Source organism: Bacillus rossius, chromosome 1, assembly GCF_032445375.1.
Source record: "Bacillus rossius redtenbacheri isolate Brsri chromosome 1, Brsri_v3, whole genome shotgun sequence".
In the NCBI taxonomy this organism is placed as follows: Eukaryota; Metazoa; Arthropoda; class Insecta; order Phasmatodea; family Bacillidae; genus Bacillus; species Bacillus rossius.
In genome coordinates, this window is record NC_086330.1 from 241,490,329 (window position 1) to 241,518,123 (window position 27,795).

Here is a 27,795-nt window from a genome sequence, read left to right on the forward strand (position 1 = left end):
AAATCTGTAGCTCGTATTGGGCTTCTTCTTCAGGTGTTCTAAGAGGATAGCATGCTAAGGTGTGCCCTACGATCAACAGCACCCAGTATTACAGGGCACAAATCCATGCACTCGTAGGTCTTGAAAACCAGCAACCACTTTTTGCAGTAGTTGATCATGGACATAGTTACACAACTCTTTTTGCAATATGTGCGAGATTCTCAAAAATACGTTTCACTCGCACAACCCCGGTTTAAAGTATTCTTGTGCGGTGCAGGCAACAGCTTGCGTGTCTTCCGCACCGGCTTATAGTTAATGCCACTTGTACACACCTCCCCACCTCTGCCGCCTTCGTGTAGAAGTACATGTGACCACCTTCCGGTTGAACACACACGTAAGAAAATAGTTATAGCACACTAGCCATACTAAAATTATAAACTATAAAGTATCTAGCTAAAAATAAGTATGTATATAATAAAATACACCAATCCCTCATTTAGCATGACTAATGCATTCCTAAAAATAGTTCATACTATCCAAAATCACATATTCTGAAGCATTAGTCTCCATAAATAGCAGGGCTAATTTACTTAATGTGTTCCAAAATGTGTAGGGAAATATTCTTTACGTAATATAAATGCGTAGAATAACTCAATGATAAATATGTCACACCATTTATCTTTATAAGCCTACCATTGAATACTTTGTATGACAATTACACCACCACGTAACAAGAGTTAGATGTTTATGTAATAATCATCAATCGGCTGGCTGGCTTGCCCTCATAAGCGTGACCTTCAATTCATGTCACGTACCTTTACAGGAACTTTCAAAACATCTTTAACTGGCAGTAAAACCAATATTACTGTCCGGATATTTACATTTTAATTTTTCAAAAATTAAAGTTCTTATTCGCGTATCACTGCTTGGTTCACACCAATTCTGTCAGGCCAGTGATTTGTGTTTTCATTGCACCATTCATTTAACAACCTTTTCCATGCGAATCATGTGTTCAATCACTGCCCGGTCTATAGTCGGACCTCAATGATACGGCCCAGTGGCACACGTGCAGACTTTAAAACTTTTAGTCCTTTACACTCAATAGCTGCAACTAAACTTGCTATAGCTGATGTTTGTACAATTAATAGTCGATAGTGTAGTCAGACCTGCGCGGGCATCTCTCCCCCTTCCCCCTCCCCGTATCGCTAACTGTATGCCACGGTACATCTGTTGTTTACGAAGTTAAAGCAGACTTTGTGATGTCATGCCCGAGTTTTTTTGCCTGTAGCAATTTCAAGCTAAGTGAAATTTATACACATGCTTTTCAAGATTGAGGCAGTAAAATTAAAATTGTGCTAAATGCTCACAATTTGAAGATGTGCTAAGTGAGTAATTTGTGTAACCTGAATTCAGAATGAAAGGACCAGATGGGACCCCGGTCCTTATGAATTTGAGTACAACATTTCACTGTTGTACCACATTGCTCGGTAGTGATAAGTGTATAGAACTTGTTTATTTATTATTTATTTATTTGATTTGTTATATGCCACACCAACAGCACAAGGCTCCAACGGTGGGCACAACATGTAAGACAAGTAAAAAAACAAATACAGTAACAGAACAAAAATAAGAACAAAACAATCAATTATAAAAACAACAAATAGTAGGATAAAAACAAAGACAAGACAACATAACATACAAATATCCATATGAGTGCTTAACTTCTAAAAATTACTTAAAATAACAAAAATGTTTCATGAGAGTAATAAATGTATAAGTACAGAACATATAATATTATGTAGATAAATACAGTTAGTATCCTTATATTAATATATCTGGTATTAAATAATTTAGGTAATAACATTAGAGCATAAAGATAATTAATCTTTGGATGCCGAAAAAATAATTTTTTTAACAAATTTTTTCTCTCTGGTAGGTTGTAAGTGATAACATACATATTAAAATTGTTAACAAGTCTATATATAATATCATTTGTATTTAAAAGTGTGCACAGAAAAGGTGGGTTACAGCTATTAAAAGAAGGAATTTTAATGCCAGTAACATCAAATATATGAGGACATATAAGATTACCATAATAACAATTGAAGACAAATATGGCATCTAAGATCTTTCTTCTAGTTGATAATGAACCAAGGAGGGAATTTAAATCTATGTTATTGATGGTATTTAATTTTTTGTTAATATAGTCAGATACTTTAGATTGAATCCTGTCAAGCTTTTCAATATCAGTGTTATTGATGCTAATAGAACCATATTCAAGTTTTGATATTATTAGACCTGTATAGAGGGAGAGAATAGAGTCAATATTGGAGGTGTTAAAGGTGATAAATTTAATTAGACCAAGTATTTTGTTAGATACTGAGATAATGTTTTCAATGTGAAGATGAAAAAATAGTTTTTGATCCAGTAAAATTCCTAGGTCTTTGACATGTTGAGATTTTTTAATAGGTGAGTTATCAAGTTTGTATTCATATTGCAACGGGTAGGTTTTTTTAGAGAAGGTAATGATAGCAGTTTTTTCCATGTTTAGATTGACCAAATTATTTGTGCACCAATTTGCAATTTCTGTAATATAACATTGTAGTTGATAGCTGTCATGATATGAAGAGATTTTTCTATATATCTTTAAGTCATCAGCAAAAAGAGTGCCAACTGAGTTTTTTTATCCAGATATTATATCATCAATGTAGATATTGAAAAGTAAAGGAGATAGTGTGTCACCTTGAGGGATGCCAGAAGGAGTTGGGTGGAGATCTGAATTTATATTCTGTACTGAAACATAAAAGTTTCTGTTATTTAAATAGCTTGTTAACCATGATAAATATTTATCACTTAGCCCAATTTCGGAACATTTGCTTAGTAGTATTTGATGATTAACAGTGTCGAAAGCTTTAGCTAAATCAAAGTAACAAACATCTACTTGACCACGTGTGATGACTTCTGAATAAATAGGATTAAGAAAGGAGACTAAGTTTGTCATGGTTGTTTTACCTGTTCTGAACCCATGCTGTGAATCAGACAATCTATTATTTACATTAAACGCTAAGTGTTTAAATATTATTTTGTCAAAAATTTTGGCAAATCCATTTAACAGGGATATAGGCCTATAATTTGAAACAATAGAAGATTTGCCCTTTTTGTGTACAGGAATAAATAACCTTGGCAATTTTCCATTTATCAGGGTAGATGCTATTTAGAATACTGAAATTATATATATGCTGTAAGAGAGGAGCAAGGATTAAGGAGCAACCTTTGATAATTAAATTAGGTATGTTATCAGGTCCTGTGGACAATGTAGATTTTATGGTTTTTATACTCCATAGGACTAAACTAATCGAGATATTAGACATAGGAATATTGTATGAACAACAAAGAGATATGTTTTGGTTATTTCTGTTATTTGTAGTAACATAGACACTTGAAAAATATTCAGCAAAGGAATTCGCAATTAAATAAATATCCGTAATTGAGTTATTAATTTTAATTGAGGGATGCTGACTATAACCCTTTCTCATTATTTTAACATAATTCCAAAAATTTTTAGGGTTTTGCTTAATTTTATTGTTAATATTACAAAGCCAGTTTGTTTTTTCCCTACACATAAGTGATTTATTTTCCTTGCGGTAATCTGAGAATAATAAATGGTAAAAAGGATTCAGATTTCGTTTATATAATTTATGATAGTGCGATTTCTTCTTAAGAGATTTTATTAGTTGGTTGGAATACCATAGGGGATATTTTGTAGCCTTTTTTAAAGTAGTAGGTACATATAAATCTATAAGATCATTCATTGTACACGTTAAGTAGTCAACCATGGTATTTATATTTTTAGAATTGTATAAAATTGACCAGTCATGGTCCCTAAGAGCAATAAAAAGGCTGAGATAGTTACCAATCTTATAGTTTTTATATGAAGACGATTGATTACACAGGCCTGCGATGAAAAATTTTTTTGGAATTTAAAGGGTGATTCTTAAGTATTTTAGTGTGCTCAATTCAGGAAAAATATTTTAAAAAGTCCATCACGTACAGTTTTTTTACAAAATATACTTACCGTACAATTGTTATATTACAATTTTCCCCTCAGGAGTAAATGCATACACTAATGTTTTCTGATTTTGTATATTTATAATTATAATTGCGGGGTCTAATTAGTTTTAATTGTTTTAAAGATTTCTGGTATAAAAGCATTAAAGTTCAAGAGCAGGTGATAAAGATGACTTTCGGTAGAGGAATGAGAGCAGCCAGGGTGAAGAGGTTCTTGGCCGCCAGACAGCCAAGAACATGTTCAATCAGGTTCTAACAGGATTTTTCATGTTCTGTCCTTCTCGTTCATAGCACTTCTTACTTTCCTTCTATCATTCTTCCCTTGGTGTGCCGACCTCCGTAGCGTAGTCGGATGCACACCGGCTTACGGTGCGAGGGGTTCTGGGTTCGAGTCCCGGGTAAGGCATGGGTGTTATTTACAAGCTACAAATTGATTGATTAGGGCATGATAATGATTCGAATATGGACGAATTGTACAGAGATTTTATTGATAAGATATGATAAAAGAAAAAAAAGCTTCGTATAAGGACACGCTCATTTCTGGCTGAACGGGTACCCCCCAAGGCCATAACTATCAAGGTAGAAGAAGAAGGTTCCCTTGGTGTTGACACAGTTAACGTGGTCTTACAGTCGTATAAAATCTAATTTGCTCTTGGTTTTGTTTGTGTGTGTTTTTTGTTTTTTTGACCACTGACTTATTTATTTATTTATAAAATGACCTCCAGAGGATGTCGTGTTTCTCCTGATAAGTTTTGTTATATTTGTGGAAGTTTTATTGTGAAAAAACAACAGAGAAATATTACTGATTTTGTGAAAACAGCGTATTTTGCCTATTTTGGTATGAAGCTAGGGGACCAAGACAAATCGTGGGCACCACATAAAGTGTGTTCTATTTGTGTAGAAGAACTTCGTCAGTGGACCCAAGGTAAGAAAAAATCTTTTCGATTTGGAATCCCCATGATCTGGAGAGAGCCTCGTAATCATTCAGATGATTGCTATTTTTGTTCTTGCGATATTCAAGGTTACAATTTGATTAATAAGAAACAGATTTTTTATCCAAATATTCAGAGTGCTATGCGTCCTGTTCCCCATGGTCCAGATATTCCAGTACCCGTTGCTCCAAAGTCATTAGATGATATATCACTACCAGAAACATCTGAAGAAGAAATCACTGTTTCAGGTGATGAAGAATTCTATATACCTCAAAGTGAACCTCAACTGTTTTCCCAATGTGAATTGAACGATTTGATCAGGGATTTAAGTTTATCTAAAGAATCTGCTGAGTTGCTATCTTCTCGACTGAAAGAAAAAAATTTATTAGTTCCAGGTACTTCTTTCTACTGGTACAGAAACCGTGAAAAACATTTCACTCCATTCTTCACTCAGCATGAGGAACTGGTTTACTGCCATAATATAACAGCGTTAATGGGTATGTTTAATATTGAGTATAATAGCAATGAATGGCGTCTTTTCCTTGACTCGTCAAAGAGAAGTTTTAAAGGCGTACTTCTGCACAATGGTAATAAGTATGCATCAGTACCAGTAGCCCACTCTGTTTACTTGAAAGAGCGTTATGAAAATTTAGAAATGATATTGTCAAAGATTAATTATAATGAACATATGTGGACGATTTGTGGAGATTTAAAAGTGATCTCGATGTTACTGGGACAGCAGGGAGGGTACACAAAATTCCCATGCTTTATATGTGAATGGGACAGTAGAGACAAAAGTTCACATTGGATTAGAAAGGAGTGGCCAAGAAGAGAAGCATTAGTACCAGGAGTTAAAAACGTGTTAAGAGAAAATCTTGTCGAACCAGAGAAAGTTCTTCTGCCCCCACTCCACATTAAATTGGGTATTATGAAGCAATTCGTCAAAGCATTGCCAAAAGATGGCCCGTGTTTCAAATACTTGGGAGAAAAGTTTCCAGGATTGTCTGAGGCGAAATTGAAAGAGGGCATTTTTGTCGGCCCTGATATTCGTAAGTTGATGAAAGATGATGTGTTTGAGACGAAAATGAATATAACAGAAAAAGAGGCTTGGCTTTCTTTGAAAGAGGTAATAACCAAGTTTCTAGGAAATTATAAGGACCCTAACTACATGTTCATTGTAGAGAATATGCTGACTAAACTGAAAAATCTGGGTTGTTCGATGAGTTTAAAACTTCACTTCCTGAATTCCCATCTTGACTACTTCCCACAAAACCTAGGAGCTGTGAGTGAGGAACAGGGTGAAAGATTTCACCAAGACGTGAAAGAAATGGAAAGGAGGTATCAAGGTCGATGGAACATTACTATGATTGCTGACTACTGTTGGATGCTGAAGAGGGACTTACCGGACAAAGTCTACAAACGAGAAAGCCATAAAAGGAGCTTCAAAAAGAAGAGAATGAGGCATAATGAAGACGAATAAACATACAAATTGGTCATATCATACAGTAAATGGTGTTAAAAGCGCTCTAAGTGATTTATGAACAATAAATTTTATGATAAATAAAAATAAAGTGAAGTTTCTTGATCATTTATAAAATTGTATTATTTCTCCTAATTTTTATTTGCATTTTGTAGGAAAACCTTACGTGATGGAAAAAAACCATGGTCATATTTGGATTCAGCACACTTAAAAATATAAAGTTCAGCCACCAAATGTGAAACAATTTTCAAAAATTCGAAAAATGCAGGCCTGTGTTATCTTTATTGACATATCATCAAATTGGAAATTTATCTCTTATGCAGGATGAATACTATCTTCTTTAACTAGTGGTTCCAGAGCTTTGCTAACCAGACATGATTCAATATTAGTGAGACATAGGTCCAAGAGTTGGGCCGAATGTTGAGTTTGATTAAGCTGAAATAAACCTCTTGCTGATACAAAGTTAATTAATGATCTGGCTTTCGACTTAATATTTGAATGAACTATATTTTGAGTATGCAATTGAGGCCCGTCAATGCCTGGAACATTAAAATCACCAATTATTAATAAAGAGACATCAGAATTCCCAAACTTATCTTCGAGGGCTTCAAAGTATGAAGTGTAAGCTGAAGGAGTTGTTTGATGGGGAATATAAATATTCCCAATGATTAAAGATTTATCATGTGTTTTTATATTTATCCAGACAGCTTCTATTCCTGGATAGTCATATTCATGTGTAAATGTTACATTTTTGAATTTATGTTTATTAACAGCAGTCAGGACACCACCACCTCTACTCTTCAAAGTTAATACAGGGTCCCTATCAGATCTGTAAATAAGGTAATTATTGTTGAAATAATGAGAATTCAGACTATTATCGGTGAACCAAGTTTCAGTTAGACATACTAAATCATTATCACTACGCGAGATGTTTTCAAAAAATTCAATTGCTTTGGTTCTCAAGCCTCTTACATTCTGATAAAATAAAATAAACTCCTCATTTTTAAGTTTCACACTGAACTAGTGAGAAGCCCCTCCAGGCGCTAAGGCAGAAGTAGGAGCAGATGTAGGCTTAGAAATAGCAGTAGAATTAGTTGCGATGTTGCAGGTAGAGGTGTTTAGTTCCTCGGTAGTGGATGAGTTGCTCAAGATTTGTTCTGGGTGTAATTTACCATAGAAGGGGCTTATTAGGCAGCCGCTGGGCCAAAACAATGTTATTAATTCGACTGAAGTCCTCTTCTAAAACCTGAACATGGAAAGAGGCATATGAATTGAATTTAGTTTTCATCTTCGTTACTTTAATGTGATCTAAGTTCAGTTCACTTGAAATTTATTCTACAATTTCTTGTTCTTGTACACTTGGGTCGAAACAAGTCACAAAAAGAGCTTTCATTCTTTTGGGTGCTGGTTTGGGTAACATTTGAAGTGTGGATATGTTACGAATCCCAATTTTCATGGGTGTTTTCTTCATTTCCGTTGAGCGTTTAATGTCACTGGTATCTCTTGTGTTGGACTTGCGCCTGTGTTCCACTAACGTGAATGGTGTACTGTCGGCACGTTCTTTGTCATTGTGTCTCATGACGCAGCGTGATTCCTGCTGACTGATAAGTAGGTCACGCGGCTGGCTGCAGTTTCCCTTGTCCCGTTGAGAAATTACACGTTCAGCTGTCTTGTGATTGGAAGAATTCTTAATTACTTGACTATAAGTTGCATTATGGTCTTTACCTGATGATAAATGTTCCTTTATTTGTATCATTTCTTGCTTAATTTTGACAGTTTCTTCTCTGGAATCAAGGAGTAGCGTTTTTAGCACGAGGTTCTCACTTTTTAGTTCATCAACTTTGACACTTAGAGAATTCACTAGATTATATAGAGCTTCCATATTTATTTGATCTGACTTTAATTGTTAGATACGCAGCTCATACATAGGTTTATCACATGATCCTGTCGCATTAGTAGGAGTTTTTTTCGTGGGTGATCGAAACATACTCGGATGAGTTAGATCGTGATTAGAAGTACACGCATCATTTAGGGTTGAGGGGAACCCCAAGAAGTCAGACTGATTAAGTAGCGAATTATTAATACTGATTTTGTCACAAAACAACAGATATACACGGAGCGCGATCGCACACACACGACCATCCGCTTTGAACACACGGCGGCTACTGTGATATATATTATATACAACTGGAGTGATATACTGACAGTTGCTTGTACCTGCAAATCCATTGTAAACATAACAGAAACCAGCAATCATAGACTGGCTTCTGCACCGATTGAGCTGACTTATAGAGGTCTTCTGTACTCATACTTCACCCATTTTAGCACCATTTCAATTACTATCTTACATGGTGTCTACAGGTCACAGAATTCTCAAAAGTCAAGAAAAAGTTACGAAACTGAAGGAATGATCATTAACGACGAAAAAGTAACAGTAATGGTGCCTGAAGTCACAAAATATTGGTTTCCAGCAGCCTTTGATATCGTGCATGTTTGTTTATTGATGACTTACTTCAGTTTATAGGGGCACATTTAATAAAAATTTTTGGAGGCTGTCCACTTAAATCATACAAAGTTTGAGACGAGGAATCTGTTTCAGATGTCCAACGTTGAGAACTTGTCACCACAAATCATCAGGCAGGTCGTCAAGGAATTGCATGACCTGACCAAATGTCCTCCTGAAGGTATCAAGGTCACGATAAATGACGAAGATGTGACGGACATCCAGGCGTATATAGAAGGTCCAGGTAGGTGACAGAGTCCCTGCTTCTTTCCTTGTGTTTACATTATATTCCCTGTAAACATGTCTGTTACAAACAAGTAGTAATTGTTTGGCAGACTGTCTGCTTTTGTTTGTATATTAATATTTTTCCTACCCTGTGATCACAAGTCAGGAAAAACAGTGAAACCAGCATTGGCATAAATTCTTCAAGCCAAGAAAGTTACCAGTGGTCAAGAAATTTTGGGCAATTTTCAGTATCACGTTCACTTTAAATTATATTTTATTTAATTATTTTTATTTGTAACATGCCTATCAACAGAGCTAGTTAACTTTAGAGATAGGCACTACACAAATAGTTACACACGAGACAAAACATACGACTGACAGAACAAAAAAAAAAGATTATGAGGTGGGCACTGCAGTGTTGGGCAGACACTACACACATGCAGTCACCACCCACTAACTATTCAAAAAAAAGTCCCAATATGCCACAACTAAGTCAAAGACAAAATAATCCATACACACATGAAGACAAGACATTCAAGTAATGTGTGTGCCAATCCAGCCCTCACCGGCCAGCTCTGACCTGAATTGCACATATATAAACACTCGAAAACAAGTTGCAGAAGTTGCAGCTTTCTGTTATAAAGTTCTGTCTATGACTGTTAAATGACTTGAAAATGTTAATGGTGGTTTTCAAATAAAAGAGTTGAAATGAATTTTGCCTTTTAATCTTCTCACAACAAAAACTTACGCGTCCTTTATAAGATAGCTTCACACAAAAACACTCATTCACTTCTACCAAATGCTAATCATAGTTCTCTCTTTCACAAAATAATGTCCCTAGTGAACTCATCGTCTAGGTACGAATAAAATGCTGGAATCTATATCACGGCGGACCATCGGACCTCCCAGGCCTGCGTTGCGTATCTGGGGCCTAATTTCTAAATATAACGTCTGAAGAATGTGAAAGTTGGAATGGCAGGCACCAGCATCTAGACGTTAAATTATTGGCCCTAGGCTCTCGTCAAAACATTTTTTGTGAGCTGCCGAATGGCGTGACCTTTAGGCACAGTACTTAAACAATGACTATAGAGACAAAGAAGTTACATGACCGACCACACTATGCAGGGAACAAGCAGTCACATGATTTCAGCTTAGTACAAAAATACAACAGTAACAGAATACAAATTTCTTATCTGTAGCAACGTAGCTTTCCTTGCAAAATATAAAACATGAAAAATCACAGTCTTTTTTGATTGGTGTATGCAACGATAGAACATTTGCCATTTTTCCCATCATAAGAATTACATACAAAACACATCAGAAAGTGTCAGCACAAAAAGAAAAGTCTAAAAGTGTGGTGCCGCCTAGGCGCGCACATGTAAAATACAGGCCTAAAAATCATATTTAAAATTACTATAATACTGAAAAAAATGTATTTACACAAAAAATAACCTCACAAAAAAAGTGTGAACCAGTAAGAAAACAGTTAAATGATTTTTCCGAAGGAACCAAATATTATCGACAATCGATTACAAGAATATTACAAATGATAGAATACAAGCATAAGAACTAAGTCACTATAACCTTGGACCAGTCTGCAAAGTTACATGTTTAATATTTCAGTAATGAAAATAAAGAATAACATTACCTACAAATGTTTACACAAAACTAGGAACGTAAGTTATGAGTTACACATATTTACATTTTACGTAACCATTGACTTTTAAGAGAATAACCAGTTGTTGGAGATTTGGTAATTTATGAAGTTGGTTATGAAATATATATTATATCATTTTTATTGTGGAATAGAGACTGTAAAGGACTATTAAAATGCTGTACTCTTATAACAGATTTGTCAAGAAAGTATTTACAGTTTAGTTTGAAATTGTAACAACTGCTAGCAAAAAGTGCGTTCAGACAACAAAACTAGTTTAGGACAAGGATAGTTTTATTACTTATAATTTTGAGAAATTTGTTTTAAATATTTTAAATTTTGTCACTGTCTGATTTATTAATGTAATTTCAAATCACAGAACAATATTCTAATTTTGATCTTACTAAGGCTTATATAAAATTAAGAGTGGAATCAATATTATTATGAAAGGTAATTTCTTTAATTAAAGGTATGGTTATACGTGAACTGGAAACTAAAGAGTTGACGTGTTGATGGTAGTATAATTTTAAACCTAATATGATGCCCAGATCTTTAATATAAGGAGTAATTGAAATTTCAGGGTTATCTAACTGTTGTCCCTCAGAAGGGAAACAAGGGTAAAGGTTAGAGTGAACACAAAAAAATTTGTTATGAGAGATACTATTTTTATTGAGATATTTGAACATAACAAGCTACATGTAATGTATGTACAAGATAAATTTTAACACTAGTGTATTCTTGACAAAAAGGACATTTTTTGGATAAGCGTAGTTACTCCAAGACAACGAAAAGCTACAAACAGAAAAATAATATGAGTATTAGCCTTAAACAAAAATAAAAGAATAGTTCACAGAAGAAAATAATTTTATCGGATATATTTTACTGGAGCTCTATCAAAAAAAATATTTACTCGCTCTCAATAAACAAGAATAATTTAACAACATTTAATATTTAACAACTAACTTGAAAATTATTGGAGCTTCTAACAAAACTTAAAATTTTCTCCAACTCAAGCAAAAAAATCATCAAGAATAAATTGTTTATACTTAGGTTACACTTATGATTATTACAGTATTAACCTTACACATTATGACATTAAGTATGACAACTGGTGTAAAATTAAAGAAAAACCCCATGGAAATCTGGGTAGTGATTCGTGGAACACTTGCCTCAAAGTTTCGTCATTGATCGCCCGGTACAGGGCTCTTTGTAGAGAGTTACCTCGTTGAGTTGACTTTCCTGCCAAGTGGTTCTTGCCTTCCCCAACAGCACCCGACCTGGACTTCGATGGCGGTCACGAAGACTGGAACTCTAGCTCCCAGTCACGATGCAGACTACTGGGCGAAAGATTGGTTACTGGCCACCTTCCTGATTTGTCAGACATCCACCCCTGTCTCTCACGTTTGCAGGGGATCACCAACATGCAGAAGCGAACACTTGTTAACAGTTAACAGTTTTTATGAAACATAGACGGAATAGATTCATTACAGTTCGGTCGTATCGACGACTTGTCAAATTCAAAATCAGGTTATGTTACTGCCACCTCAGCTTGCCTCTGACCAACCACACTAACACTGCTTGTAGGTTATAGATGACTCATGCCCTTCTTGTTTCGACCAACTTACTCGCTTACTTGCATTTGCCCGACGAGTAAAATTGTGAAAGTCTTCGGGGAGTGTTTTATGACCTCAGGCCTTATTACCATCAACCCAATCCCGCAGAGTGAGTTTCTACTGACTACTCGCTCAGCGAGGAGTCCCAACTCATGGCACGAGTTTCTTGAGTTAATACACTTACTTCTTCACTGGGCTGTCACCTCTTCGACAGCCACAGATCCCGCAGCGCTGATCGTGTAAGTCCGAACTAAGCCAGAAATAATCAATGTCCACATTACCAGTTTGCAAGGCTAAGTCCATTTTGTGGATTGGTGGTTGGTCGGGCAGCGTGATTTTCTTATAGCGGTGGGTGGCAGGGCGGCGGTATTGTGGCAGTCTTGGTCATTCTGTCTGTCTTTGGCCCCTCCAGGCCTCTTTATAGTTGGCTGGCTGGCTGCTCTCTCTGTCCAGAACGAACCAGAAGGTCCGTGTTACTCCTCCTTCCTTCTGGGTGTATGAGAGGGAGGGCAGGACAAGTAATTGGTCACGTGGTCCCTCCTCCACGTCAGGCGGCTTGCGCACATCATGAGGTAGGTGCTGGGAGGATAGGCAACCAGGCACACATCGACATCTAGTGGTCGGACACATTCAGGGGTTAAATCACTCAATGTCGGGAAAACTGCCAAACGTTGGGGGCTGAAAAGTACAACCGCAACAAACCTATTATCATACCAAATTGTAAATTTTATTTTTGTATATTTTAACAAGTTTTGTTCTATACCATTTATTAATAAATTTCAGAACTGTCCTCTTGGAATAGTGTGCCCCTTGTGTAGATAAAGAAACTTTATCTATGGTTATGAAAATACTGGTAGCTGCATCAAGTGGGCGGAACAGTAACTACTGTTTACTCAGAGGACACAAGGGAGCAACCAAAAAGATGAGTTAGTTCTCACAATGGGAACTAGGAAGGAGGATCGTATTTGAAGTGAAAACAAATATGTTTGCTTAAAGTTTACCCTTTTTATTGTTAATTAAAATCTGCTTTATATTATTTTGATGTTCTTTGAAATTACAAGATGACCATTATTGGAATAAATAATTAATTATTTTAAAGGGGGCCCAGGCCATTTGAAGTCATTAGTTACAATTTTATGATACGTTTCATAAATGAGACTATGAAAATAACCATAATAATTTTAACGTTAATAAATTTAATAGTTATAAAAAACATTAATTGCTCTGATTGGTGCTGGAGTACATATTCAAAATGTTGCATAGCGGACTGTTCACTGGCGGAGCATAATTAGGAGGTTCTGGGCTTCAATCTCCAAAGGATCAGCGTAAATTTGGCAGACTAAGTTTTGAAAGGAAACTTCACTCGAGTCTTGAAACATTTCTTGAATCAAGTCTTGAGCCCCACTGGAACCAAAAGGGAATCCAGTGGTCAAGAATAGTAAACTAATTAAGTTAGGGCAAAAGGATAACGGGGAGGCAACAATTGTCAAACAGGACGTTGACTTTTCCACTTACCGATCTGGGGTTGAAGTGAAGTGAAGTTAAGTGAAGTCACTCCCCGAAGGGAGGCGGCACGGGTAGTCGCGGTGAACCGTCGCAAAACATAATGCGAAATTACTACTTGGCTAAACTAATAGCAAATAGCCAACCAGAAGAATAAAAAAAATAATGTTAGGGAACACTCCCGAACTTGAGAGATCACATCTCTTACTTAGGTTGCGGCGGCTGAATACGTAAACGGCGCAGGCGATGCAACTCCGGTGCGAGATGCTATCGTGGTGACCGCTGAAGGAAGAATCTCTCGCTCTTCCAGGTGACATGAAGTTAAGTTCGAGCGAGAGGCCCGGTGTCTTAGGGAATGGGAGAAGTGGACTCTGGCTAGAATAAGCCCGGCGGAGTACTTGCTCCGCCCTCCAAAAAAAAAAGATATGAGGAGGGCTCATTGACTAACTTAAAGGGGCCTCAGAGGTGCAAAGCAGAGCGCTCTGTTGGGGACAACAGGAACTGACTGTGTTGGTATGCAAGAGTCCCAAGGGGGGGAACTAGCGAAAGCTTGTACCATATGGAGCCTTCTTGGTGCGAGCTCTGTCGGGGAGGAAAGGAACTTAGATTAAGTATGGTCGCGGCCGCCAGAGCGCTCGCTCCGACGCCTAAGAGAAGGTAATTTAGTTCACCGTGCCGCCGGGAGATGGCGCAAGCTGTCCGTTCGCCAGCCTGGGGTCTGTTATAGAGACCAGGAGGGAGGGAGTTTATCCAGATGGAAGGATCTGGAATGGATAGAGGGGAAAAGAGAAGGGGGGGGGGGGGTAGTGCTGCGTAGTGGGAAAGGCCGCCTACGGGACTCCCGAGGCGTGTCGGGACCGACCGTAACCTGTGCTGGCGAACCTGACCAAAGTTGCTTCGGCAAACTGTAGCTTGAGCTACGGGTGTGCCTAAGAGGGCTGACGGAAGCTAAGGTAGCGTGTGGCAGGACGTGCACGGAGCACTGAAGTGGTGCGAAATTTCACTCGCGTACGTGCAGAGGAGTGAGGAGACATGAGACGATGCTTAATCAGGACTTGAGTGGTGTGGGAGCCCGTGGATGAAACGGCCGTAGACAAAATTAAGTAGGAGAGTACAATACTGGGTTAAAATTTTGATAGGCTGTAGAAAAAAAACTTAAAATATTTATTTAAATTATGCTAAGCCTATAGATGAGCCAGGAGAATATGACAATTTATGGCTCAATAGGAGACAATCATATACGGAAGTAATCTTTGTAATTATTTTCAAGTCATCTGTCGATAACGGGCCAGTATAAAGATGTAGAACCTGAGTAATATCATTAATAAATATATTGAAAAGCAAAGGTGATATATAGTGTTCATCCTTGAAAAACTCCAGACTAAGTGTATTGAAGAGAACAATTATTGTTCACGGATCAAAAAAAAATTGATTTCTTAGATAACTGGTAAAACAATTTATATGTTTATCTCTTATGCCTTTATTTGACAGCTTTTCCAATAATATAGAGTGATTTTGTTACATTCCAGACTGGCTTGGCAAAGCAACCCAGAATAGTAACAAGTTCGTGATACACTTGAAAAGTTTGATCTTAATATATTATGACTTTGAAGATTATTTATGAGATTATTCTTTTCACCCGCATAAGGGTTAATTATTCTTGAAATATAGCCTATTCCTTCTAATTTTTTTAAAAGAAGTTTTTTTAAGGATTATTTGGTTATAGTATTATTTTTTCAAAACAAACATCAATGACAACTTACAGACAGGTCTAAATGATTTACAACAGATATTTACTGTAGCACGTCACATGATAAATTATTTTCCTCAGTAAAATTATTTAACCAATGTACAGAATCTCCAATATTCTACGTCCAGAAAGGTGGTGGCGGAGGGGGTTGATGGTCACACTGGACCGATGATAATGCCTGGGGTTGAAATTTTAATTTAAAAGTCCGAAAACAAAAAAAAAAATTGTTAAACTTTGGCCTGCCCCTGACCAGCAGATAAATTTACCCTAATGCAATTCATATAATACTTTTGTGAGTTGATGGCGATGCGACTGCATGCGGTGTCACTCTAGCGACAACTACTTGTATGCCAATCCCTCAATAGAGACGTCTTCAAATTGCACGAATTCATTTACTGCTATGTTAATATTACTGCCCCAGTCTTGAAAAGCACGTAGTAAATTTCACTTAGCACGAAATCGCCACAGACAAAAGATGAGTTGGGCATGATGCCACAAAGTCTGTTTCAACTCGGTAAACAACAGATGTACCGTAGCATATTGTCAGCTATATGAGAAGGGAAGAAATGTGCGCACAGATCTGACTGTGCAATCGGCTGTTGTACAAACATCAGCTATGGCTAGTTCAGTTGCGGCTATTGAGTGTAAACGGCCAAATGTTTTTACGTCCGTGCATATGCCGCCGGGTCGTACAGTTGTCGCCCAGCCACAAACCGGGCCGTGATGAACTTTAGTCTAGCCAGTGACAGGGAACTCCCATGCACAAACACAAATCAACATCTGCCCATTCGTCTGCCTGTAACTATATGTACGCAAGCACCTTCAGTTGGAATCATATTGCTATCATGGCTAACATGGCTTATGTTTTAGTTTTAAGCAAGTCAATTGTGCGTGCAATCGTACAAAATAAAGTATCTATCAAACTTTTATATAAGTCTGATGCTGTTAGTTGTACTAGTGGGAATATATTTTACATTAGATACTGGAAGAGATATGAATTGATTCAAATGGAAAAGGTTGTTGTATGAATGGTGCAATTAAAAAAAATAATCATGGGCCAGACAGGATTGGTGTGAACGAAGCGGTTATACACGAATAAGCACTTTATTTTTGAAAAATTAAATTGAAAATATCCGGACAGTAATATCGGTTTCACTGCCGCTAAAGGATGGTTTGGAAAGTTCGTAGAAAGGTATGCGATGTGAGTTGGTGACACCCAAGCGGGCAAGCCAGCCAGCCGACTGACGATAAATACATAACAACCTATCTCCTGTTACGCAATGTCGTATTTGTCATACAAAGTATTCGATGGTAGGCTTATAAGGATAAATGGTGTGGCACATTTATCGTTGAGTTATTCTACTCATTTATATTATGTAAAGAATATTTCCTACTCATTTTGAAACACATTAAGTAAATTAGCCTTGCTGTTTACGGATACCTATGCTTCAGAATACGTGATTTTGAATGACACAGACATTTTTAGACATACATTGAGTTGTCTCTCACTACTCTATTGAATTTCCTTATATAAATTAGCCTCTCTAAAATGTATCCATCTATGATTGTGAATAACATAGTTTACACATATTTTTTTTTTTTTTTTTTCAAATATATATGACAATTTAAATTAGTTTTATACATTAAAAATTCTTTAACATTATATAGACACTATCATTGTACAATAACATTGAACAGAAATGTACATTTTATTCTTAAATATTAATAACGAAAATTTCAAGATAAAATTTCATGCATAGTGTCATGTTACGTTGGTAACATTTCTTTGAATCACCAGATAAGATAAATTTTGCAGTTTAGTATGTTATTCGAAACTATTACCTTATTCACGATAACCAACTATCAAAGAAAACAAATTGCATATTACTCCAGTATCTATTTACTCTAAAGAAAATTACATGTTATCCATTGCAGGTCAAATTTATTTAATTAAATCTTATGTTTTGATCCCCCTTTATTTTTTTAAAAACATAGAATACCCTAGTCTTTGATTTATTCTAATCAAAACCAAATTTTTTTAGTTAATTTTTGGGTTATTTCCTTCAAACAAAAAAAAATGTTTAGTGATGATATGATTTGTAGAGTAGATGGTTCCATTTATTATAAGATAGTTTTTATTTCAAGTTGATACCTTGATAAATAAATAAATATTATTTTTAGCTAACCTCTAAAAATTCCAAAAATGACTGATCCTTATAAACAAAATGGCTGCTAAAATTCCAAAGTGGTAATGATAAAATTGTTTCAAAAATTGTTTAGGGCCTTATATTTTCTATAAACAAACAGAAAATGCACAAGTAAAAGTAAATTAAAATCTATCAGCAACATGTTAATTTAAAATGGGTTGATTTCATATAGATTGATTCACACAACAAATTCTTTATTGGTCATATTAGCTTAGAAAAGAGGTGTTTATACAAGAAAAATGCTTATATGGGGGTTGCTTGGAGTACCACAAGTAGTCAACTTGTGATTGTTATAAGACACAACTGATTGAGTTGTGTTTACCTGCAGCTAGTTGAAACCATCAATTAAATTTTTTGTTTAGTCTTTGATTTGTATCAGCATCTTTTCATTTCATTATGTACCACCCCAATTTTCATTTTCCAAAACATTTTATTGGACCAGTTGGAACTATTTGGTCTCCAGGCATAGATGATTCACTTACTGGCTACAGTTATGGAAGTGTTGCAACTGCATCAGTCACAATTTGTATATATAGCCAGTCATTAGTTTTGTCCTAAAGTTGCATCTGAACCTATTTAGCCAGTCAATTAAATAATATTAGAAATGATAGTTCATGAACCAGAGACTACTGTAAAATAGGACCAGTAAAGTGTGTGTTTTACTGTCTAGGAAAAGCAACTGATGTTCCTTTCATTATGGTGATGCCCTGTGCCCTGTGTTGCAGCTGGCACTCCTTACGCTGGGGGAGTTTTTAGGATCAAGCTGGTGTTGGGGAAGGACTTTCCTCAGACACCACCGAAAGCTTTCTTCTTGACTAAAATTTTTCACCCAAACGTATCAAAGTCTGGGGAGATTTGTGTAAATACACTAAAAAAAGATTGGAAACCTGATCTCGGCATTAAACATATACTTTTGGTGAGTATTTGAGCTTTTAAGATCAGTAATGTTGATCCTTAAGCCAGCTTGGACTAAGCATGGTTTCATCATTAAAATTCTTTATAGTTTAATGTTAAAAATGTGATAAAAACAAGATATAGCAAATAAGTAAACTATTTGTACATATTGCTTGAAATTTATAGTGACTGGCTGTTTTTCTAAAAACGATTGGTGTTAGATAATTTTTTTTAAGAATAACTTCATTCTTTCACAATCTGAGGAAGTCTGATAATATACTTATGTCAGTGTGCTTATATTCATAGTCATCTCGGGAGAGGGGCCAGTGGGCCAGATGCCCCTGAAATCAAAAAGCTCCCAAGGGGACCCATTTGCACTAGCAAAATCGTAACACTGAAATGAGAATGATAAATGTTATCCTGTGGGCCCTCCCTGGTAATCCTACAGATTTTTTCCCTTGTTTTTAAATATGTCATAAAAAAATATGCTAAAATATAATGCTGCTATTTAGTTCTTAAAAGTGTGAGTTTCATGTTTCTTAGCTACTGAGTGTTGTGAATAAGAATATACTTCATTTGGTTATTGTTTTTTTAGTTGTATCTTTGGTATTTTCTATGTGTGTGCTCCGCTAATGTTTTGTCTGGTCTGTCGTTCGCGTGAGTGTACATATTAAATATTGTATTGAAATAGTTTTTTTTATTTATTCGGTCCTGCAAATCACAATTTATGGGCCCAGGGACAAAATGGTTGTGATGGGACTGTGATTTCAAGGTATGCTGTTAAAGGTTTACATGATTGTGTATTGATGTGATAGCGATGTAGAAGTAATCAACAGACTTACATAACATAAAGGAGGCCCATCATGGCAACAGGACAAGCACACAGCACATTACCACCTATTCAGAAACTGATTGGCTGAGAAAATTACAACACTTGGCAGTTTGCCATGAGAACTTACCTTGAACATGAACTATATCAGTGTGTTACTGGCAAAGAAGAAAACACCAAGAACGTTACACATGCTTGGACAAAGATAATATTGTCAATTAGTGCGGTGAACTCTGTGTATGTTCAAGACAGTACTACAGCAAAGGAGGCATGGGACAAGATAAAGAAAGTTTTGCAGGATTCAGGTTTGACACTAAGAACAATTATAACCAAATTGGAAACTTGCTGTGGACGAGTATGACAACGCCTTTATAAACACAGCACATAATAGAGGCATCAATTTTAAGGGAAGTGAGGAATAGATTAGAACATTATTGCTATCCGGATCATCAGACAAATATAGGCCACTGATTATGGGCCTAGAAAGTTCAGGAATGCCTATTACGGGTGATTCTATTAAAACAAAACTGCTGCAAGATGTTCATGTTACCACAAATAAGCCTTTGTTGCCTGACCAGACGTTAGTCTTCTATAACACTAGAGAAAAAAAAAGGGTTTTAAGGGTCTCAGATGCTATGATTGCAATGAGTTCGGCAAAAAACCACGAAATTGCCCAAAACATGTTGAATGAGTAAGAAGTTTAGAAATGAAGGGGACAGATCCAAGGAAAAAAGATCACAGTACATTTCTGAATGTTCTTTCAACGGGAAATGCAGACTTTGAGAAATAGTATACATGTACATAGATTCAATGGCAATGGCACACTTCACTAGAAAACTCAACTGGCTGTTGGATGCTCATGAAAATGCAGATTATCAATTTGTAATAGCTGATAAAAACTGACTGTCAGTTACCTGCAAATAGTCCAGGCAAATTAGACCAAAAAAAGGCTGTGCTTCCCGAAAAATCGTTCAAAGCTGGAAAGTGTTTTAATACCTTTTGGGGGTCCCAAATAAGAGTCCTGTGAGTTTGCGACGGATTCTGACTCCTGCTTAAGTTTTGGGAGTCAAAAAACCGCGGAATTTTCGCACTTTGTATAGTTTTTCGCTTATAACTCCTAAACGATGCATCCTACAGAAAATTTTATTTGAAGCTTTTTTAAAACACATTAAATTCTGCTTCCAATGGTGTTTGGTACGTCAAAATCGGCTTAATCATTTAGCCGCAATCGATTTTCAAAATTGGGCCATTTTTACCAACTTGGCTAAAAAGTTGATTCTTTGTTTAGTTTTTCGTTTACAACTCCTAAACGACGCATCCTGAAAAAAACTTTACTCATAGCTTTTTTTAAGAGGATTAAATTCTGCGTCGAATGGTTTTTAGTCCGTCAAAATCGGCCTAGCTGTTTAGCCGCAATCGATTTCTGAAGTGGGGCCATATTTTACCAACTAGGCTAAAAAGTTGATTATGCCCTTTGAATGGATCATATGAATCATTTGATGATGTTTTATTCAATGACAATCATCCAGGGGCGGATCCAAGAGTGAAGGGAAGGGGGGCACGGCCCCCCTTTGGAATTTCAAGTCTAATCCTTATTTTTAATAAAATATTAAATATTAATTGTTCTGGGGTTTCAGAAATTATAGGATTCGTGCCCCCCCCCCCCTCCTCCTCCTACTGCATCCGCACCTGGACACTCCAAAATGATGTTATGTGGGTTCAAAATATAAGAAGGCATTATAATGAATAATGTTTTATTGATGGTAACAAAAGTTGTATACATGTAAACGATAACGGTATTAGTTGTGTACATGAAAGATGTATTAGTTGTGTACATGAAAGATCATAATATGAAAGATGTACAAGGTACTCATGTTGACGATTTATTTCGCCGTTTAGGAGAAGACGGTTGCTCTTCGCCAATCACGTCATCTAGCTCCTCATCCTCGGAATCTTGAGAATGAGGATTCATTTCTTGCTCTCCTTCGATGATATCAATCTCCTCGTCACACTGGGTGGCATCCAGTATAACATCCTTGTCTTCAGAGATGGAATTGAGGCATGCGTGCCCTTTGCAGGTTATGCACATGGTGGTGCATTTTATCCCTCCCTTTCTACAGGAGCAAGCTGCTTTGCACCCTTTGTTACATGTGCACGATATGGAGTTGAGAAGTTCTTGTGGGGCCGGTGGATCAGTCATTGTGATGGGAGTTAACCCATTGGTGGTTAATTTCCATCCCCATCTCTCTGGATCTAGTACATTACTCCTCCATACCTGCACCTGTAAATAAACTCTGAAGGAGTGCTGGCGAGCAGCCGCTTCTGTAGGAGGCAAGGACGCCAAGTCAAAATTCTTTTTTGAAAGCGACCTCTGGAAAAGGTCAAACCTCACTTGATTGAGGGACTTGCTGCTGCCACCCGTGTACAAGGTTTTTATGAAGTGAACGCCTGACTATGCAACTTGATCAGGAGTTGCGATCGGGTCAAGAAAAATAGAGGCCTGATGAAGGAGGTTTTGGTCTGCCATGAATTTCTTGAATTTTCCCCTGGCAGAAAAAATGAGAATGTGGTGTCGCACCCCGTGAAGGCATGGAGAAACAGGGCATGCTTCCTCATGTTTTGAGGCAGCCGGCAATTGCTCGGACTGTAAACGACAGTTTCCTGGTTCTGCTTCCCGGGTTTAATGAGGAACACGTTGGAGATGGGCTCTTCAAAGACAGCAACATGAAAGAGCAGGACCAACAGATCGGTGTCCTCTCCCACTATGAAAACATTGCCTCCCTCTATAGACCTCTCCATTGCTGTGCTCACAATCAGAGAATCTGCATCTTCCAAGGCTTGTTTCACGTGAATGCCCTCGTCCATCAGTTTGTTTGTCAGCATCGATATGAGACATTTCTTGTTGTGATCATTCAACAAGAAACGATCTTTCGGCATTGTGGCTTTGGTATGTTCCTGGAATATAACCGACGAAGATGACATAGCACGGGCTCTTCGCGCTCTTTCAGCAGACTTTTCGGCCACATCCTCTGGGTATCCATCGAAAACTATGTTGATACTGTCAGACTTGTAGTTGGATTTCACGTAATTTACGTACTTGTGAATGATATTGGAAAACTGTTCTCCGCTGTTCCACACAACTCTGTGCAGGAGGAAACCACCATCCACTACGTAGTCTGCATTCACAGTGAAATCCATTTTGATTGGAGTGAACAGCTTGTATAGTTCAGATTTTCTACTCTTCCGCATCATGCCGTCATCATAAAACAGTGGGAGTGGGTACGAGGCCAATTCGAATCCAAAGTACGATTCAAGCTGAAGCTGTGATTTCATGTGAAATGGAATGCGGCGGAAAATCGTGTCCGGACTGATAGGGGCTGATTCTCCGTTGATCTTTGCTGTAGCCTTCACGGCTCGTAGAGGCACCACTAGATTTTTTCTGCTAAGTTGAAGTTCTTAGAAGTTTTTCCCTTCAATGGTTTTCATACTGGCTGTGCCCTTTTCAAAAGCTTTGTGGCAGTTGATGCTGTCATCTGCTATAACTCCTGTGCTGATGGACATGAGGGAACTCATTTTAGGGAATGGGTCATGGCACTGAAACCATTCGCTGAATTTCTGCAAATCGCTGTCGTCCCTCCGTATTCTGGAGTTTGTCGTGTCAACATGCTGATCGGATGTTGAGAAGGAGACCTCACAGTACTCTCAATTTGATGAAAAACATCCACTGCAGTGGGCATGCCAGCGATCCACCAGGCTAGAGTCCCATCGCTGATTCCCCGCCCACGGGATAGCCCTCCACAAGAAGATATTTCTCTCATGAGCACTTGCTCGATGGTCATATCTGACCATATTCCGGACCAATGCTTTTCGCTGCGCCTTATTGTGAAGTAACCTTGTACAACGAACTGTAGATATTCAGCATGGGTCAGTTTTTTATTGAGCTCCTCCATATCCTGCAGGTAGAGTTGACTAGCTTTTGCGTAGTTGAAGTGTCCGCTGGCGTGGAAATATGGAATCATGTTTCTTATGCTCTGCAGGTGTAACATCCAATTCCCAGTTCTTTCAGCCTCGATAAATCGCTTGAGGACTGACACCATCCTGAAATACTGCACCCACAGCTGTGCTGTGCTTCCTCGTTCCTCTAAGATTTCCAATTGTCTTTTGAACTTTTCCATAAGACTGTCAACATTTGGGTTGTTAATGTCAAATATTTCGGATGTAAAATCCTTTATGAGATACGATAGTGCATCAGTCTCTTCGTCTGTCAGCTTTGTTTCTTGAGATGTGGACATCGTCTGTAGAATTATTTTGGCCAAAGCGAGCTGGGTCAAAATATGAGCTCGTACAGCTCTGGAATAGTAGTGGCCTGACATCATTGTTTTGTGGATGCCATCGCGAAGCAAACACTCCACAAATCTTGGAGGCCACTGCCGTCCATAATGAAGCCAATTTTGCCCATGTAGGACATGAGCAAATGAAAACCCCCAAGCCGCACGGCAACATAACTCAACTCGCTATTTGGGCCGACAGAAGCAAGAATTTTCCTTGCTTTTAACCAGAGTGGATGGTCCAAAGTGACAAAACAGCAGCGTTAGCGGAAAATTGATTGCGGCTAAATGGCTAGGCCGATTTTGACGGAGTAAAAACCATTCGACGTAGAATTTAATGCTCTTAAACAAAGCTATGAGTAAAATATTTTTCAAGATGTGTCGTTTAGGAGTGGTAAACGAAAAACTAAACAAAGAATCAACTTTTTACCCAAGTTGGTAAAAATGGCCCAACTTTAAAAATTGATTGTGGCTAAACGGCTAGGCCGATTTTGACGAACCAAACACCATTCGAAGCATAATTTAATGTCATTTAAAAAAGCTTTAAATAAAATTTTCTGTAGGATGCGTCGTTTAGGAGTTATAAGCGAAAATCTAAACAAAGTGCAAAAATTCCGCGGTTTTTTGACTCCCAAAACTTAAGCAGAAGTCAGAATCCGTCGCTAACTCACAGGACTCTTATTTGGGACCCCGAAAAGGTATTAAAACACTTTCCAGCTTTGGACGATTTTTTCGGGAAGCATATGTCTAATTTGCCTGGGCTAAAAGGAGATGTACTTATAAAAGTATTCGTAACTGAAAAGGCTGACACCATTAAGGCAAAAGAAGTATTATATGTGCCTAATGTTTCCACCAATCTGCTCTCAGTAAGTAGAATTGTCAAGAATGGCCACACATTGAATTTTAATGGCATATACCACACTAACTGGGAACTGGTTGCCACTGCCTCCTTAGTTAACAATATATACAGGCTGGATTGTCCTGAAGCGAAGGCCAATTGTGTCTTGCTTGATGTCTGTTATCTCTAGTGGTGAATTGTGGCACACAAGACTTGGCCACTTGAATCGACGGGGCATGAGACAATTAAGGAATGGCTTAGCGACTGGTCTAACATTTTTCAAGGTTGTAAGTACCCCCTTACCTTGTGTGTGAAAGGTAAGCAGCACAGACTTACTTCCATTCTATCATCTGGGGTCTAGGGCAAATGAACCACTTCAATTAGTGCACTTTGATATTTATGACCCAATGGAGGATCAATCGATTGGAGGTTCATGCTACTTCTTCACAATCATCAATGATTACTCTAGGAACGTATTTGTATACTTCATCAAATCATACAATCATCAAAGAATGAGGAAACTAAAACATTTAAGGTTTTTCGGTCATTTGTTGAGAGACAAACAAGCTGGTGTGTCAAGACATTCGTACTGACAATAGAGGTTAATATATGAACACAGACTTGTTGGTGACTTTAAGGTATCTGGGAATCCAGACCACTTGCGCCTACACACCTGAACATAATGGAGTAGCTGAGAGACAAAATCGCACATATTCTGGGCTGAAGCAGTAAATACAGCAGCTTACTTACACACTCGCTCACCATCCAAGGTACTGAATGGACAAACACCAGAGTAAGCCTGGAGCAGTCTAAAACCAAACTTGAGACATCTGCCAGTTTTTGGGTGTAAATCTTACATACATACTAAAAAGCAAAACCGTAGATGGTTTAGTGAAAAAGGCCTAGAATGCAATTTCGTAGGATACAGTGAAAATTCCAATGTATATCAGTTAATCAAGCAAGGGACTATGACAGTAATCAAGAGTCGCAATGTAGTATTCATTGCAGATGAAATATCTTGGAATATAGCTGAGAGAAATGAGTGTGAAACTCCTACATCAACCACATCTTTAAAATTTATATTCTCACCCAAGTTGCAACAGATGATAACGATAACCATGCAGCTGAGGAGAAACAAATGATGATCTAGCTATCATGAACATTAGATACACATCACTAGAATCCAAAGAAAGGATGTATACGACCACCAGCTCCGGCATTCTATGAGAAACTAAAACCTAGGAACATTGATGATTTTATCACATACAAATTTGAAGTGGACTCTCCTGATCCTCAAACCCTGGAGGAAGCACTGCAATGCTCAGAAAGCAAACATTGGAAACTTGCCATGCAAGAGGACGTTGATTCGGTAAGACAAAATAATGCATGGGAGATAACAAGTTTCCGACTAATAGAAAGCCTATTGATTTCAAATGGGTGTTCAAAACTAAGAGAAATGCAGTAGGAGGAATTGAATGCTACAAGGCTAGGTTGGTCTTGAAAGGTTAAGCCCAAAAAAAGGAGAATTTATTATGAAGAGACGTTTGCCCCTGTAGTATGACATGGGTCAATAAGATTAGTTTTGGCATTGGCTGAGAAGTATGATTTACACATGGATGTTTTAATGGCTTTTCTACATGGTGACTATTGAAAAACTCAACCAAAAAGCATCAAATTAACAGGAAATGAAAATAAGGTTTGTAAACTTTCAGAGGCAATATATGGCCTCAAGCAAGGAAGTAGAGCATGGAACCAGAAGTTAAATCAAGCCCTGGAAGAAATAGGCTTATCTCATTCACAGATGGACCAGTGTATATACTTCAGAATAGAAAATGAAAATGTTTTTGTTGTAGCAGTTTGTCAGTGATCTACTCGTTGCTTGCAAAAACATTCAGATGAAGGATTCCATTAAAACTGGATTAATGAATTGCTTTAAAATGAAGGACTTAAATCAAGTATATTCTTGGAATGAGAGTAACAAGGAATCGAGCAGCAGCTAAAATCTGTATTGACTTGGAAGGACACATTAAGGAGGTCTTGCCCAAGTTCAACATGTAGCCATTACTCCGAGCAATGTTAATCAAAAGTTATCGATGAGCATGGCATTACAATCACAAGAAAGTGATGTTGAACCCAACAAGATACCTTACGTAGAGGCTATGTACATCCATGCTAATGTACATCTATAAGAAAACCAGGCCAGACATAGGATTTGCACTAAGTTCTGTCGGTAGATTAATTAGCAATCCAGGAAAGGCTCACTGGGTGGCTGTGAAAAGAATCATACTCATACAGAACTTAAAGGGCACTGCAGACATGAAGATTGAATTCACCAAAGGGGAATCTGGTACTATAATGGGACATTGTGATGCAGACTGGGCTAATGATGATTATCTGTGTTCAATGACGGGCTATGTTTTTACCATGCAAGGAGGAGTTGTTACTTATAGCAGTAAGAAACAGAGGACTATAGCGCTATCAACGGTCGAAGTAGAATACATGGCGCTTTCTGTTGGATGTCGAGAAGTTCTATGGCTCAGAGGACTGGTAAGCGAGTTAGACAAGGATTTTTATCATACAACTATGAACATCCTATGTGACAGAAAAAGTGTGATTGATTTGGCAGCGATAGGTATCAGGCAAGAACAAAACATATTGATACAAAACATCACTTCATACATCAACTTATTGATGAATACGTGATTAAGGTGTTTCATCAAAGTTCAGCCAATATGATAACTGATGTGCTAACCAAGAGCTTGCCAATCACAAAGCACAGTTTTTGTGTTGATGGACTGGGACTCAAGCAACTGATTTAGTTCAAGTTTGAAGTATGTTCTAGTAGGAGTGTTGTGAATGAGAACAGACTTCATTGGGTTATTGTGTGTTTAATGTTATCTTTGGTATTTTATATGTTTGTGCTCCGCTAGTGTTATGTCTGGTATGTTTTGTATTCGTCCTTTGCGTGAGTGTGCACATTAAATGTAGTGAA

At 37.5% G+C, this 27,795-nt stretch overlaps 1 protein-coding gene across 3 annotated transcripts in view; it reads left to right on the top strand.

The window, feature by feature from the left end:
• Positions 1 to 27,795, top strand: part of LOC134527418 (ubiquitin-conjugating enzyme E2 S) — a 65,281-nt gene that overhangs the window by 29,395 nt on the left and 8,091 nt on the right. For all 3 annotated transcript variants that reach the window (XM_063360089.1, XM_063360090.1, XM_063360091.1), the window contains exons 2-3: positions 9,059 to 9,206; positions 18,640 to 18,830. In XM_063360089.1, the coding sequence (XP_063216159.1) occupies positions 9,059 to 9,206; positions 18,640 to 18,830 (339 nt within the window). The remainder of the gene's footprint in view (positions 1 to 9,058; positions 9,207 to 18,639; positions 18,831 to 27,795) is intronic.